The following is a 15,656-nucleotide window of genomic DNA, read 5'->3' on the forward strand; positions in this document are numbered from 1 at the left end:
TTCTTGTTAAAATATGAAGATATCTTGTAAAAATGTGAAAAACATCATGTTATAACAAGAAACTTTTCATGTTATTACCTGATACTGATATATGTTTTTTTCTGGCTTGGCATCAATATGCTTCTGTTATCTTCTCATCTAACTCTTTGTATGAAAACAGAAAATATTTCCCAAAATGTTGAACTATTCCTTCCTCAGATTGCTCCTGCTCTTTTCAGACATATTTAAGATATTGGATATTTATATTTTTATGATTATTATTTGATACACGTTAGTTTTTTTCCCTTTGCTTTTTTATCTGCTTGACCTCTCATTGTTTCTTCAGATGGTCCTCAGGAGCTTACTGGTGTCGGCGGTGGTCTTGGAGGAGGAGCCATGGTACTTGGGGGAGGAGCCTCATCTGAAAACGTCATGGAGCTCCAGAGACACCTTCAGTTTGTAGAGGAGGAGGCGGAGCTACTGAGGAGGTCTCTCATCGAGATGGAGGAACAAAACAAGCTCCTGATGAATGAGATTAACCGCTACAAATCTGACCTACCGCCACCAGCGACCACGCTGTCGTCCAATTCACTGGCGTCGCTGACAGACGGGCTGCTTAACGACAGCCCTGTGCACTCCATACAGGAAGGGGCGGTGCTTATCAGCACAGACGCCCCAGCCCAGGAGGAGGAGCTCAGACTGGCAAGGCTTCAGATTGGAGAACTCAACGGGAAAGTGAAGAAGCTGCAGTACGAGAACCGGGTGCTTTTGTCCAACCTGCAGCGCTGCGATCTGGCCTCCTACAATTCTCCTTCTGCCTCCTCCTCTTCCTCCTCACTACGACTGGCTCTGGAGACTGACGCCGAGGCTGGAGACTCAGCTGAGTGCCTCCCAAGGTAAGTTTTCCCTTATAACATTAGTGGTTAAAATTGTGGTTTTATAGTGGAAATGCTTCAGTTAAAGTTTCCTTTTTCTGGTAGCAAAATAACTTTCTTGATAATGAATGAATACCAGTCAGACCAGATTGTTACGATCATATGCTGTGAAGTATGCTTTGGGTGTATCTATTTTTCATTTAATTAAATTTTTTATTTTTTGCTACATTCCACATGCTCTCTTAGCTTCTTATGCCTCCTTCAGGTCGTCTGTCCTATTCTCATGAGCAGGATGTCTCATAAACGCCTTGAAAAGATTTCCTCAAATTTGTCATAAATGGCCACTTGGTCACAAAAAACAAAATTGCATTGAATCTTTAAAGACAGATTTTTTTTTCAGACATCCGTAAACTTGGTTAAGATTAAAAGAAGCCATATTTATGGTTAAAAAAAGAAAAGTCAATTCTTGACCTTGCAAACAATCTCACAACAAAGTCTATTTGGTAACTTATCGTTTGTTTGTTTTTTATCATCTAGAGCAGATGGAGTTTGCCCAGTCAATATACAAATAAGAATATCAAAATTTTCATTTTTCCAAACACTTTTAGGTCAACAATGAACTTTCATTCTCAAATTTTAAGTAAACATGCATTAGCAGTTATAAATGTGCTCTCTCTTTTTTCCCTCAGCCCGCCCCACCGCAAAGAGCCAGTAGGGGGTGAGACGGACGCCCTGGAGATCAAAGAACGGAAAAAGAAGATCGAGGACAACGCTGACGCAACAACCACACTCCCTGGGTACCTGGGGCAGAAGGACCATGATGCCTTGCTAGCCATGAGGGACCAGGCCCGCTTGGTTTCCACAGCGATACAGCTCCTGACCTCCCCTGAGTCAAACTGCCTCTCCTCCCCATCCATCTATCACAAGGTCTGCAGCAACGAGGCAGCGGAGCCGTGTGACCTGGAGAAACCTCAGCCTCACAGCCAGGTACGTGTCCTCTGGCTGCTGTGCTGTTCTTCCACGATACTCTCAGATGAAACCTTTTCAGCTTTTTAGGAAGTTTATAAAACCTGAATACTGACCTTTGGGCCTTTTTATGCCTCCAAGCCAGCGATAGCCGAGCCCACATTCATTATGTTTCCAGGCTGTCTGTCCATCCAGCAATTCTTGTGAATGCGATATCTCAAGAGGGAATTTCTTCAAATTTAGCACAAACATTTACTTGGACTCAGGGATGAACTGATTAAATTTTGATGGTCAAAGGCCAAAGTCAAGGTCACTGTGACATCATCTGTCTAATTCCTGTAAACGTGTTATCTTAAAAACACCTCGAGGAGGTGTGATTTCTTCATATTTGGCACAAACGTTCAAGTAGACTCAAGGATGAAGTGATTAGCTTTTGATAGTCAAAGGTCATATTGACCTCGTATTCGTCTCATTTTTGTGAAAGCGATATCTCAAGAACACCTTGAGGGAATCTGTTTTCAAAACTTGTTACAAATGTTCAAGTGGAATCAAGGAGGAACTGATTAGATTCTGGTAGTCAAAGTTCAAGGTCATGGTGACCTTGCATCTGTATCATTTTTGTGACTGCAATATCTGATGATCGCCTGGAGGGACTCTCCTCAAATTTGGCACTTGCACTAATTGTTTCAGCCACCTGCACTTTCATCCCCACAACCTTATCCTTCATTGGCCCATGCTGCTTCCTCACACTGCCTTTAACGAATGACTGTGTAATAAACAGTTTTTTCTTTGTGCTGCAGATTTCGGAGCTGTCCGACTTGGCTGATCGGCCCCTGGTTGGAGCTCTGACCAGCAGGCTCCAGGCCCTACACACACAGCTACAGGCCTTTGTGGAGCGGGTAGACGGCCTGGGTAAACCCCCAGCAGGTGGGAGGGACCCTCAGGTGGAAGGAGCATCTCCTCTGGCCTCACCTTGCACCTCCCTCCCCTGCTCTGGAGACGGGCAGAATGGACCGAACATTGCCGAGGAGAAGGTAAAAGACAAGAGACACACTCCTACTTTTCACTCCTTGTCACTCTGTGTCTTTAATTTAATATCAATGTCTTTTTTAAGCTTTTACTTTTGTTGGGTTTTTATTTTTTTGTTGTCACAAGTTTGTTTTTCTATTCCTCAGTTTTTTGTTTTGTCCAGTGCCTAACCATTAGTTTGGCTGAATAACACTTCCAATCCCATCTTAACACGCTGCTTTAGTTTCTTCACACAGTGGAGAGTGGATTTACAAAACACGCTCAAATCTGATGTACTGATGCAACTTAGTGGCTAAGTGCTCACTGAAATGCTTCCAGCATGGTTGTGAATGGACAAAGTGCTTTTGAGTGACGGAAGTAAATGAAAAATTCTGGAAAAAACCCTGTCTTTACTGTACGAATGTATTAGATTAATTCAGATTTGAGCTGTCAGTGTAAACCTCTCCTTACAATTCCACCCGTGTCCTCTGCATGCTGTTAAATTACCTCCTAACCTGGTATTTAGATGCCGCTTTAGGCCTCAAATGGAGCCTGTTTGTATGCATGGACATAGTGGGATTATGAAAAGCACATAAAGCACCATTTATTTATATATATTTTCATCAGCATATCATAAAATCAATTTAACATACGGTCTGGGTTTAGGTGTGGTTAAAAAATATTGCTCATATCAGTTTTCATTTAACGTTACATTTATATCCAGAGGTTTCCTCACATCCATAGTGTAAACTATTGTGGCGTCATAACTGAGGCTAGATTGGATCGTGTGGCCCCTAGTAAGATTTAATGATGTATAATCTGTAGTGTCATGCAATGTAGTTGGCTAGCAGATCTTAAACTACCAAAGTACATATAAAAGCATTATGTGACACAATATTGGTTTGAATATTTTGTTATGAAACATAAAAGGTACAAAGCTGCTGTCCGCCTTTTTAGCTGCTATTAATTGGTTCATGGTACCAGATCCCGAGTAATGTATTTTAAAATGACTAACTGCATTTTTTTTTAATAATAAGTGGAGTTATATCGGTATTAAGGCTGTTCTGATTGTCAGTTATTTTTCACATTCAAAGCTTTTATTGAGGTTTTTGAATGAAACTTAAAATGTCTTATTGTTATATTTTATGACATCAACACCCCAAAATATCCTCAATTTGAATAAAGTTATTCATCAAATTAAATGATGCATATAACTGATCAGTTTCATCATTACAAAAACACGAAGGCATAAACTATTGATGAAATAATAATCGTACCCTCAGGCTTATTCCAACTATATGCTGCGACAAAAATTGCAATAAAATAAATCAGAACATTTAAAATGTTGATTAATAATTTCTGAATCAACTTTTTGAATATAGTTTGCAAGGCTTCGGTCAATTCAGTATAGCCCTCACTGGTAGAAACAGACTTTTAAACCACTGAAAACTTGACAAATTCTGGAGTCTGGGAACAAAAATCAAGTAAATGCAGTTACTAAAATCCTTAATTTTATGCAAAAAAGGAAATGGTGCAGAAATATACCTGGTATATTGAAGTGTTCACCACACAGTTTCCTTAAAGCAACAGATGAGACCGTGAGCTTGGTCTAAAATGGATTTCCTTTCATACTTCTTAAATCACATTTCAGTCCACTGAGAAATTCTTTGGTTACAATTGATTGTCAGTGATTTACGATTTATTCAGAGCATCCACAGTATTTTCGACTATATAATGATAGTAGTATAAGATCCACAGTTATAAATGCACACTGGAATCAGCAGAGGCTCTGAATTCATACTCATATATGTCAGGGACACGTATAAAAAAAAAAAAGTAAAATCTGATGACAATCCATCATTTTTATTGTTTATTCAAAGATTTTGTCACCACACTTTCAATTTTATTAATTTTTAAGACTTAGTAGTGGATAAAATGTACCTGAGATGGATGTTTTTGCAGTTTGGTGTGCTGCCTCCACAGCATGACGAACTTGTTCCTTAAAAAAATCTGTTTTTTATTCTAATCTAATGTAGTTAACCTGTCAAGAGGAGGCTGTGATGAAATTATAGTTTTAAGAGCGCACGTGACGATGTTTAGACTCCATTAGAGGCCAATTCTGAGTCCCAATTCCCCTCCGATCTCTCCTCCCTTTTCTTTTCTCCCTCTCCCCTCCCTCCTCCCCTCCTTCTTTCTGCACGGGCACCATGAACCGCCGCTTTCTGCACATGACTTTCATCTCCTCCTTCCCTCCTTTAAACCTCCGTTCTCCAACTCCTTACACTTTATCCTCTTTGTCATCTCCTTAACTGCCTCCCTGACTCCTTTTTGCATACCTCACATCGCTGTCTGTCCTTCGTTTCCACGCTTCTCTTCTCCTTTCTCCTTGCTTCGCTTCCTCACCCACACTCGTTTACCTTCTTCTCTTTCACCTTGTTGCTCCGTCGCCCCTTCGCTCCGACTTTTCATCCTAACCGCCTTACTCCTTCTCGTCTTATTTCTCCCCTCTTTCCCTCTTCCTTTCCTCCTCTATCCTCCGCTTCTGTTTCTCCCCTGTCTCCTCCTCCTACCCACTCCTCTCTGTCCTCTCCCGTTTCCTTTTCCTCTCCTCCCCCTCAGCCGTTCATTCTACCCTCCATCCTCCTTTTCTTTCTTTTCTCCACACTCTCCTTCTCCTCTCTGACCAAGCTCTTCTTCCTCTACATCCTTTTCTTCGTCTTGTGAGATCCATACTCAACTGTTTCTGTTTTATGTTTTTCATTTTCCTCTCAATGTTGTCATACGGATGGACGCCATTTTGGTTGAATTGTTTTTTATTCTTATTGTTGTGTTTGTTTGTCTTGTTTTTCTTTCATTTCTATCACGCCCCTCCTTTTTGTTTCTGTTCCACGTCTCCTCCTCCCCTGTTCCTCCCTCTCTCCTCTTGAATTTTTTGTTTGTTTGTTTGTTTTTTATTCATTAACCTGCCCATGCATGCATGCAGCAGCCTGATTATAGGGACCAATTCGAGTCGGAGGTTAAAGGTCAAACTGAGGAGAACAGCCAATCAGACAGCGAAGTGACGCTAAAGCAGGAAGACAGCCAGCTGGAACAGGGAGAGAAGGAGGCAGATGATGCACTGGTGAGTCGCTCGCGATCACAAGCATTCACATCATGACAGACACGAGCATAAACACCAGAGCCTGAAGCTAAAGTTTTCTCATTCTCTCAGACACAGACAGACACACACTAAAGCTTTTGGCTGGTCACAGTCTAAGAATGTCTTCAGGGCAACAAACAAAACGTTTAGTCTGCTCTTTTAACAGCCTGTCCAACATGATAAAGCAACTAAGGAAGCTGACAGTAAAATTAATTATTTTTCAGATTGTTTGTCCTTAATCTTTTCAACGCAATATCTCAGAAACGCTTGAGAGAATTCTTTTCATGTTGGGCACAAACTTCCATTTGGATTCAACAATGAACTGATTAGAGTTCAATGTCACCGTGACCTTGTCTATCTCATTCTTGTGAACATGAAATCTTAACACGCTGAGGTAACTTTTTTTCCTTTTTTTTATTAATGAGTGCGAAGAGCAGTACAAAAAATGTAACAAAATTAGTGAGTGCAAATATTAGTGATTGTAAGGGGCATTACAAAAGGGTATCGACAGGAAATGCAATACGTACATGGGGATAGATGGGAATATAGACAAGACTTGACGAAACAGTACAAGACAAAAGTAAGAAAAACAAACAAACAAACAAAAAAGACATGACAGTATTCCTCCTTTTGTTGATATTCGAATCAGTATTTTTACTATGCTATGGGTGGTTGTCGGTCACTCGTGTACATGTGTTTGGGTGCATTCATGTCTGCAGCTGAGAATGAAGAGGGGCTGAGTATATATATTGTATATGTATGTATGTAATATTGCATATGCAAAATATTGAATATAATAATGCTATTAAAAAATAAAATAAATAAAAAGAACAAAAAATAACTAAATTCCAAATTTGGCACAAAAGTCCACTTGGATTTAGGGATTAACTGATTTGAATTCAGTTGTTAATAGTCAAGGTGACTGTGACCTTGCATCTGTCTCATCCTTGTAAATGCAAAATCTCAAGGTCATGGTCACCCTCATGGTCTATGAGGGTTTCCTCAAATCTGACCCAATTGCTCACTTGATTGTCAGTCCTGTCTTCTGCTTTCAAGATGATCTTAAAACTGAAGCTCCAGCGATGAATAAATCTGAGTTGTGGTTAAAAGCTCTGGAAAAAGCTTGTTAAATAGACCTTGTATTACAAATTAGTGGCTCAGATTCCTGTTTCTGGGGTCAAAAATGAACTTTTACCCTCCATTAGTAACATTTAAGGTTTACAGTTGATATTTGAGTTATTGAATCTGAAACAAAAAACATATTTACGCCTCTGGAAACGAACCTCTAATGTCCATACGTTCTGTGTATACTCACATCACTTCCTTCTAAGAAAACACACGATGATGTGCAGAGGTTAATTAAAGGCTCATTTACATGCACATCTGCGCACGCGCGCGCGCGCACACACACACACACTGTAATTTTAAGTTGCTGATGAAGTACAGTGGTGGTGAACTCAGCTAGCAACATAGTGTTGTAAACAAACATAAACAGTGACTTCACCGTCAGCTGTGGGATTGATGGGAAGAAAAGACCTTTGTTTGGTTGACCTTTTGCTGGCGTGTCTCCATGGTAACCACGGCTGTGTGTGCGTGTTCCTGCATTTTTATCCAAGCCTTAGAGGATGAATGGGAAAGAGAGTCTGAAATAGAATGAAAGACAAAGATGACAAGAGTCAGAATTTATAATGAAACAGTTGTGTTTATAGCACACACACCCAGTGTTTAGACACACTGATTATTTTGCACAGCATACGGTCACACAGCCAATGCAGGCAAGCGACAGTTGCCTGCCACAGCAATAACTTGGGCAGTGCAAGTTGTGAGCGTAGAAGAAAACTAGTTTGCTGGTAATTTTAGCCAGCTTGCTAATAAATACGGCAAAATATGATATATTGTTGAATTTTCCATTTTCTTTTGTTCCATGGAAAAAGTTATTCAACTCTAGCTCCATACTTAATGCACAGACAGGAGAGTGGAATTGAGTCTCTGCAAAAAGCAGCAACTCATCCTCTTTGGTGGGTAACACTGCCTTAATTACACAGTAAAAAAAATATTTGTAACTTTTTTTGGGCATGGGAATGCTGAAATTTAATGAAATAGCGTAATAGCCAGCGATGACCTTTAACCTTACAAACCCTCATTTCCTTGTTAAATATCTTTAAGAGGATAAAAGATAGATGAGTCTGTTATTCTTTTACTGTATTGTTAAAGATTATTATTAAATACTCTTGTTCTTCACACATTTGCTTTTGTGTTGCTACAGATTAAAATGATGTTGCACATTTTACACGAGCAGCTGCCTCTTTTTCACAACAATGAGTCATATTGAAACAGAGGTCAGAGTGTTTTTTTCTGGCTGACAGCGAGGCTGTGAGCGGCCCGGGTGGTGTTCAGGGTGGAGGGTGATGGAGGGCAGAGGCTGAGCCCAGTGGAGGGTGAAAGAGGACATTAATGGTACAGTGGTGGGTCGATGGATCGCACTCACTCAGCAGCCAAATGAGGCATGGGAGAGTGCGTGAGATGAGATGTGTGTTTTGTGTGTGTGTGTGTGTGTGTGTGTGTGTGTGTGTGTGTGTGTGTGTGTGTGTGTGTGTGTGTGTGTGTACATACAGTAGCGTGCCGCAGCTGAGGTGTGATTTAAAGGGTGTTCTAGCACAAAACTGCCATGTTATTTGCTTCTCACACTTGGCTGTTCCTTTCTTTTTCATTTCTTCTAACTCTCTCCTCCCTCACCACGTCTCCTCATATTACATCTGATTCTTTTGCTTAAATTTCTGCCTGCTTCTCTCCATGTTTCCTCTCACTGATGTTTCCCTATCTGCTTCTCCTTTCCTTCTTTCTTTAGCTCTCTATTCTTACTTTGTCTTTTACTCCACATCCCATCTTCCTTAATGTTTTCCCTCACTCCTTCTTTCCTCACTTCCTTTTTTTTTTCTTCCAGCCTGTCCAGCTCAGTGACCTTCAGGTTCGGCTGTCCGGAGCGGAGGACTCGGCTCTCGGAACTCAGGGGGAGCTGGAGAAGGAGAGACACACTCAGAGAGAAATCACTCTCAAACTCACACAGGTTCGTTTGCAGCATTGAAAACTGTCAGAGCACACAAACTTATAAACTTACCTTCTAAACAGAACACTCTGAAACTCACACCGACATATGGAAACACCACTCTATACAGACATGAACAGAAGCACCACTTTTTTGGCAGTCAATTTAAAATAACCCAATGTTTTTTGTGGAGTTGGTGCTGTTGTATGTTGGTGTCTCAAGTCTTGAAACGCTAAAAAACTCCTCCCCTATTGTTCTGTCTCTCATGTCTGTCTCAGCTTCAGGAGGAGCACCAAAAGGCTCTGCTCCGTCGGGAATTCCAGCTGCAGAGTTTAGGCCTCCAAGCTCGCCTTCAGCAGAAGTTATGGGGCCAGGAGAGGACTCTGCTGGTCCAGGAGTCTCAGCACCTCAAACAAGCCCTGTTACTGCTCAGCCTCAAATTGCGCTGCTTCCTCAAACAGTGGAGGCTGGGCTGCAGAAAGGACACAGAGTGGAAAGACATCTTGGAGGTATGAGAGAACGGACAGGAAAAACGTCTGGCAGAGTCAATAGGTTATTGACTGATTATAGCCATTATAGCTGACCATCCAATCTGCTGACATACAGTATTTCCTTTTTTGAAGAAGATATTTAGTCATTTATTTTGCAGCTAGGCTCTGTATCTGAAATCAATACTCCATTGTCCTTAAAGCCTCAGAGGATATCTTCATTTGTCCCCAGAAATGGTGGAATGATGTCATCCCAGCTTTTCAACCAGCAAAAGCTGAAATCTTTTGAAGTTCAATGTGGTGCAGAAAAAAAACCCAAAGACCCCAATACAAAGTCACTTTTTTAAACATAAAATGTGAAATAAAAATGTGTTTTGTATTGTACCAAATTTTGAATGTTATAGCTAGATGAAAAAACTGTTGTCCATGCAGAAGTTAAAAAAGGAATCATAAAATTGCCAGAGGACACGTTTTGGTGTTATATAATATAAAAGGCAGAGATAACTGATTGACAGGTGATCCTGCTCTGTGATTGCATTTTTAGATGAACAGTCTGAAGGACCTCTACCTGCTGCTGGAGGAGGAGAACTTGACAAGCCCCGCCCACCAGACTGACAAGAGAGCTGCTGCAGACGAACAACCCCTCAGCCCGACTATCAAGGTAAGATAAATCACATAACCGTACACACACACACCTAGACACACTCTTATGTGCGAATCTTTCCTTTTAGTCCAGCGCCGTGAGCAGCACCTTGGCAGACCTGAAGGTGGCGCTGCAGGATCTGAGTGCAGAGTTACGACAGGAGAGACAAGGCTCCCAAGAACTTACCCAGCAGTTCGCAAAGGCCAAGGCGTCATGGGAGGTGGAGAGAACTGAATTAAAGAGCCTCATCACTCAGGTAAGACATAGTCTTATAAACTCAGACAGAAAGACAGGAAAAAATCACTCAAGTATGAATAGTGGGCTCCTATGAGAATACTTTTTCTGTTTCAAGAGTCATATGTGAAAGTTATTTTTTGTGCTGTTGTTGCTCCTCGCATTGGTTTGAAGTTGACAGTAGTCTGGAATAAAGATAATTTCACATATTTCTGTGCACCAATAAGGACTAAGGATTCATGTTTCCAGGCTGCTGTCAGTCAACTCTGATCAAACTACATCCACAAAGCTGTGTTTAAGCAGCTTAGTTGAGCTCCAAATTAACTTTTAATGAGCAAGAACTAAACTTTTGTTCTTCATCTAGACTTAAAATTTGATTGTTTAATTACTCATGCATATTTAATCTTGCAGTGGATTACTTCCCACTTACTTGAAACAGACCTTTAAAAAAAAGCTATACTTTATATATTTCTTGAAACCAGTACACATGCTTTTTAATGTCATACAAAAAGCAAGGCATAGCCCAAAGCCCTTTGCTCCAATCAAAGTGAGCAGTACTGCAGTCCATTAGGAGATTTGAACTGGTATAATGAGATGGGTTCTGATGCAACAGTGCACAAAATGCATCATACTCCTTTGATTTTTATGTTCTACAACCACTGTGTTGTCCATTAAGAAAACAAAATGATCTAGTTTCCGTTGGTTGCTCTGCAGTATCTTGAGTCTTGACATTTAAAAGCCATTTGAAACTCGGATGCCGGGAAAGTCGAGCAAAGCTTAACAAATTCAGGACAAGGAGAAAAATCAATGCAGAGGGAAGATCCTCAATAAATCAGCAGTGGAGCACTTTGTTCGTGGATTACAGAAAAGTTTGCTAAAGTTAACACCAACGAAGTCTGACAAAATAAATAGGCCATTGTGAATCCAGTAGACTTTTCATGTGTCAGGACAGTTGAAGTGGAGGTGATGGGTAACAGACAAACAAAAAGAGAATCATCTGTGGTGCACCTGTGCTGAAGTGGCCAGTATTCATTTTGACAAGTGGTTCTCAAAATCAGTGACATTCTAGATGGTCAATTTCTACTTCTCCAACTATCAAGTGGCTTATTTGTCTATCTGAGCTTTTCATCCTTTCTCCGTCTGTCTGTGTGTGTGTCTGTCTGTCTGTCTGTCTGTCGCGTCTACAGTCTGTGATTTATGGTTTCATGTTTTATCCTCCTCTCCCCTCTCATCGTCTCTCTGTCTGTTTCATAACAGCAGCAAAGGCGGTAATTGTGTCAGTGTTAATTAACAGCCTCTGAGATAGAACGCAGCCTGTGTGCTACCGCCTGGTAATTGAGACAGAGAGAGAGAAGAGAGGGAGATAAAGGAAAGAGAGAAGAAACAGAGAGGCCCGTTAAAGTTTAGCAATTTTATTTTTTAAAAAAAAGCATTTTTATGTGTTCTTACTTTTGTTCTCTAAAAGTATATTATTCTACTACCCATCGTTAGAAGCCTGTCAAATATGCAGTTTTTATACATTTTAAATCAATGCTCCACAAAATCCTTAGTCCTTAACAGAACCAGCACAAGCAGCATTAACACAGGCTGGAGCGTGTCAGTTTGTAAAAGCACGCTTTCTATTTCAACATTAAGTTCTTACAACATCTGTTTCTTAAAAAAACCTGTCAAACCAGGTAAGTGCATGACGCCATTCACAGCAGCCTTATCCTTAAACCTTTTCATACTCTCTAAAGCAAGAAGCCACCTAAAAAAATAAACTACATTTTACAATCTTGTGTTTTTTTTTTTTATAATTTATTCATTTATTTATTTTTCAAATTCTGAAGGTAAGGTAAGAAATACAGTATAGCGTCATGTTAGGGCATTTCCAGCTGCCAAAAATGTGTATAAAAGTTGAAAACTTTTAAAGCAATCTAAAAGGAAATACAGGATATAGACCAAAATTTAATGTAGCATTAAGAAAAGTTTTCCTTTCTTCTTGTTTTCTGTCATTTACAGAATATAACAAGTGTATTCCTGTTTCATGGGGGTTGTTGAAAGGCAGTCTGGGAGATGTAGGAATACACTGAATGAAGTATAAGGAAAGTAAATTACACTTGAGCATAAATCTCCTTGCATACCTGTAAGACAGGTGTGCCAGAGAATAAAATCAGTGGGTTTTTTTTTCTTCTTCTTTTTTCTTTGTTTTGATTAAGAGGTAGACAGCCACACATCCTCCAACTACCAGAATGCACCTTGCTGCTCTGGTCCATTAAACTCTCTCACTGTTGGGTGATGTAATATGAGTTGCCTATATATGGTGACAATCTTGACTACAGTTAAACAGTACATTAATACTTGAAGACATTTTAGGAAAGAAACAGGCAATGCAGTAACAGAATCTTGGTTCATATTTGATTAGCACTGCCTAGTCATACCTTTTGATAGGTGTTTGGTTTGAGTTTTAGAGATTGAGGGGCAGCTCTTCCTCTTGATCCACGTCTATACTCTTTGTGTCTGTTTTGGCAAGCATACAAAAATGAGGAAATACAATGAGTTAGTTTGAGCAACAACTCAAAAGCCTGCAAAAACATGTCATCGACTGCAGATTTGATTAGTTCATGGGAGATGAGCGGCGAGATCTGGGCACTGACAAAATGCAGGAGTTTACCACAGTTCATTTACACATGTGACCAACACTGATAGATACATAGCTGGTTGCAAATTGGCGAAGTATCTCTTTATATCCAAATGTAAAACTGGAATGCCCCTTTGTGAGGTAGTAAATGTCCTCACTATGAGGAATGTGTTTTGGTCCACACCAGTACCAAAATACAAAGACACACAGAGACACTCATACACTGACACAAACTCATTACTCATGGTCATGATCAGAGAGATTCTGCCCTTGTGCTGTGGTGCGAGATCATTTGTCTTCTGTTTGGTTTGGCAACGTCCCTTGGCAGCCAATAGAAAATGCGAGCAGCGTTGCAAAGAGATAAGAAGCTCTCCTTTTCCCTAAATATTATGTAGCGGCAGGATTTTACAAGATTAAATTTGCGGACAAAACTTTGTGGCTTAATCCAACAATCAAATCACCCGACTGCAGTTCATTTTGCGTGAAGCCAATTTATCATCAATTTATGTTGAGCTGAGCGAGCGTGCTGGATGTCGACGCACACACAAATCTGAGTTTCATTCTTCATTATGTAGCTCTTTATAACAAATTTTTCTCAAATTTAAAGAGAAACACAAACATCTGTGCAACACTTTTATGCCATTACTCTCATTTCTGGCCTGTCACTGTGTGTGTGTGTGTGTGTGTGTGTGTGTGTGTGTGTGTGTGTGTGTGTGTGTGTGTGTGTGTGTGTGTGTGTGTGTGTGTGTGTGTGTGTGTGTGTGTGTGTGTGTGTGTGTGTGTGTGTGTGTGTGTGTTACCCTGGATGCCACAGCTGGAACCAATCTCTCCTCTGCCAACAATGCACATTGTAAAGCATGCCATCAATCTGCCCTGGTAATGTGTTTGTGCATGTGCGTGGGCATGTGTGTGTGTGTGTGTGCGTGTGTGTGTGTGTGTGTGGACAATATCTGGCCCACTGAACCAAATCAGTGCCAACGCTTCCTGGCAGCATGCAGCAGCTCCTCCAGCTGTTGCATTGTCGAACAAGTCAAGTCAATTTCAAACACTGTCCTACCTGTCAAACGGCTTGATGGGAAATTCTATCCGCCATTCAGCCTGATAAACAAACACCATCAGTGAAGTACAAATGATATCCAGAGCTCTGAATGCATGCAGTACAACACTCCCTCTTTTTTTTCTCTTAATCAGTCATCCACCCTGATTGTAGGACATGTTACAAACACCTGTTGTTGCTCATCACATCTGTTGAGTCCACATCACTCATAAAGGGAGGATGAAGATAAAGAGGCGGGCAGGGAAATAAAAGATTATTTGTGCTGTCAGACAACAGAAACATCAACGTGTAGCACAAGTGCATTAGCAACTCAATATTCAGCAAGTCCTCATATGTAAAGGACAAACTTGTTTGTTTCTTTCTAAATGAAACACATGACTATCCAGAAGTGACTCATAGTGTTTTCTGATCTGCCATCTCTGCCCAGAGTTTTCTGCACTACAAGAGGTGCAATGAGTGACCAAACTGTATATACATTCAAACGCTGCTTCTAATGGACAGGCCAGCTCCAAAAATATAAAATCTATATGTGGTGGCAGATGTTTTAATCGTGGCGGGCTGCCACAAATGAAAGGATATCAAGGAAACCCTGGGTAATCTTAGTTTATACTCTGAATGTTGCATGCAGCTCCTTTAACCTACTTTGTCAAGCAGATACCTCTCCCCGTCTGCTAAATGCCGGGAGAAACAGCTAGCCTGGCTCTGTCTGTCTGTCAGAAACTCTAAAGCTCACTAATTAACATGTTGTATCTTACTGCATGTTTCCAGTATGTGTGCTGAGCGAAGCTTTCTTCTGGCGCCAGCCTTATATTTAGCATACAGTAGCATGTTTCCCAAAATGTCAAACTGTAGCTTTAAGGTTAGAGAAAAAACCTTAATTGTAGCTAAAAGAACCCAACATTGCAGCCTTAACTTGAAAACAACAACATGATGTAGTGCCGCTGTATCAGGAGGAACTCTTTACATGGCGTTTAAAACAACTTTGTTTGTTTTTTTAACCAACAGACATTTTTCCACCTTCAGTTAGAAATCTGGTTCATCATCCTCCTTTTTCACATGCATTTCTGTTTCTGACTGGTGTAAACATGCTGTCAAAATGAATCAGCGTTTGAGTCCCCATGTGAGATCCTTACCCAAGAAAGTCAGAGGTAAATTGAGGATTTGAATCTCTACAAAATAATATCTGTGGGCAAAATGCTTTTCTGAATATTTTTTTAATGTTTGTTTACATATTAGAAAATATTTATTAACAGCCAGTGACAGAAATAGCCAAAATTGAGGTGGAGACTTCAGAGCTTTAGTTTTAAATACACAGTCAACTACTTACATTTCTATATTTAACATCTGCATTTATTATGTAATATCTAGGCTATGTTTTTATTTATAAACCTGGCACACATTTTTTATCACTCGGGAGTGTTGAAGTTGCCTTAGAATTAACAGCTGATGGTGGTATGAAGTTATGACAACAGCAACAGATAAAATCAACTCTAAAAATCTGCTGCAGACAAATGTTATGCTGCCCAAAATAGCTCACAATGCCTTCAGGCTCACTGTTACACTGACCAGTGTTAATGTTTGCATAAACAATTACTGTTTGT

The 15,656-nt window shown here is 40.3% G+C and overlaps 1 protein-coding gene across 3 annotated transcripts in view; it reads left to right on the forward strand.

Moving 5' to 3' along the window:
* mtcl2 (microtubule crosslinking factor 2) overlaps positions 1–15,656 on the forward strand; it is a 122,935-nt gene that overhangs the window by 87,186 nt on the left and 20,093 nt on the right. The window contains exons 8-15 of one of the 3 annotated variants that reach the window (XM_088082424.1): positions 326–875; positions 1,544–1,841; positions 2,621–2,854; positions 5,812–5,949; positions 8,816–9,034; positions 9,292–9,522; positions 10,046–10,162; positions 10,233–10,400. In XM_088082424.1, coding sequence (XP_087938550.1) covers positions 326–875; positions 1,544–1,841; positions 2,621–2,854; positions 5,812–5,949; positions 8,816–9,034; positions 9,292–9,522; positions 10,046–10,162; positions 10,233–10,400 — 1,955 coding nt within the window. The remainder of the gene's footprint in view (positions 1–325; positions 876–1,543; positions 1,842–2,620; positions 2,855–5,811; positions 5,950–8,815; positions 9,035–9,291; positions 9,523–10,045; positions 10,163–10,232; positions 10,401–15,656) is intronic. The other 2 variants (XM_042492592.2, XM_088082425.1) reach the window with 2 other exon arrangements.

The sequence above is a fragment of the Plectropomus leopardus genome, chromosome 9 (genome assembly GCF_026936395.1).
Source record: "Plectropomus leopardus strain MGB_pleo_1.0 chromosome 9, ASM2693639v1, whole genome shotgun sequence".
NCBI classification, from domain to species: Eukaryota; Metazoa; Chordata; class Actinopteri; order Perciformes; family Serranidae; genus Plectropomus; species Plectropomus leopardus.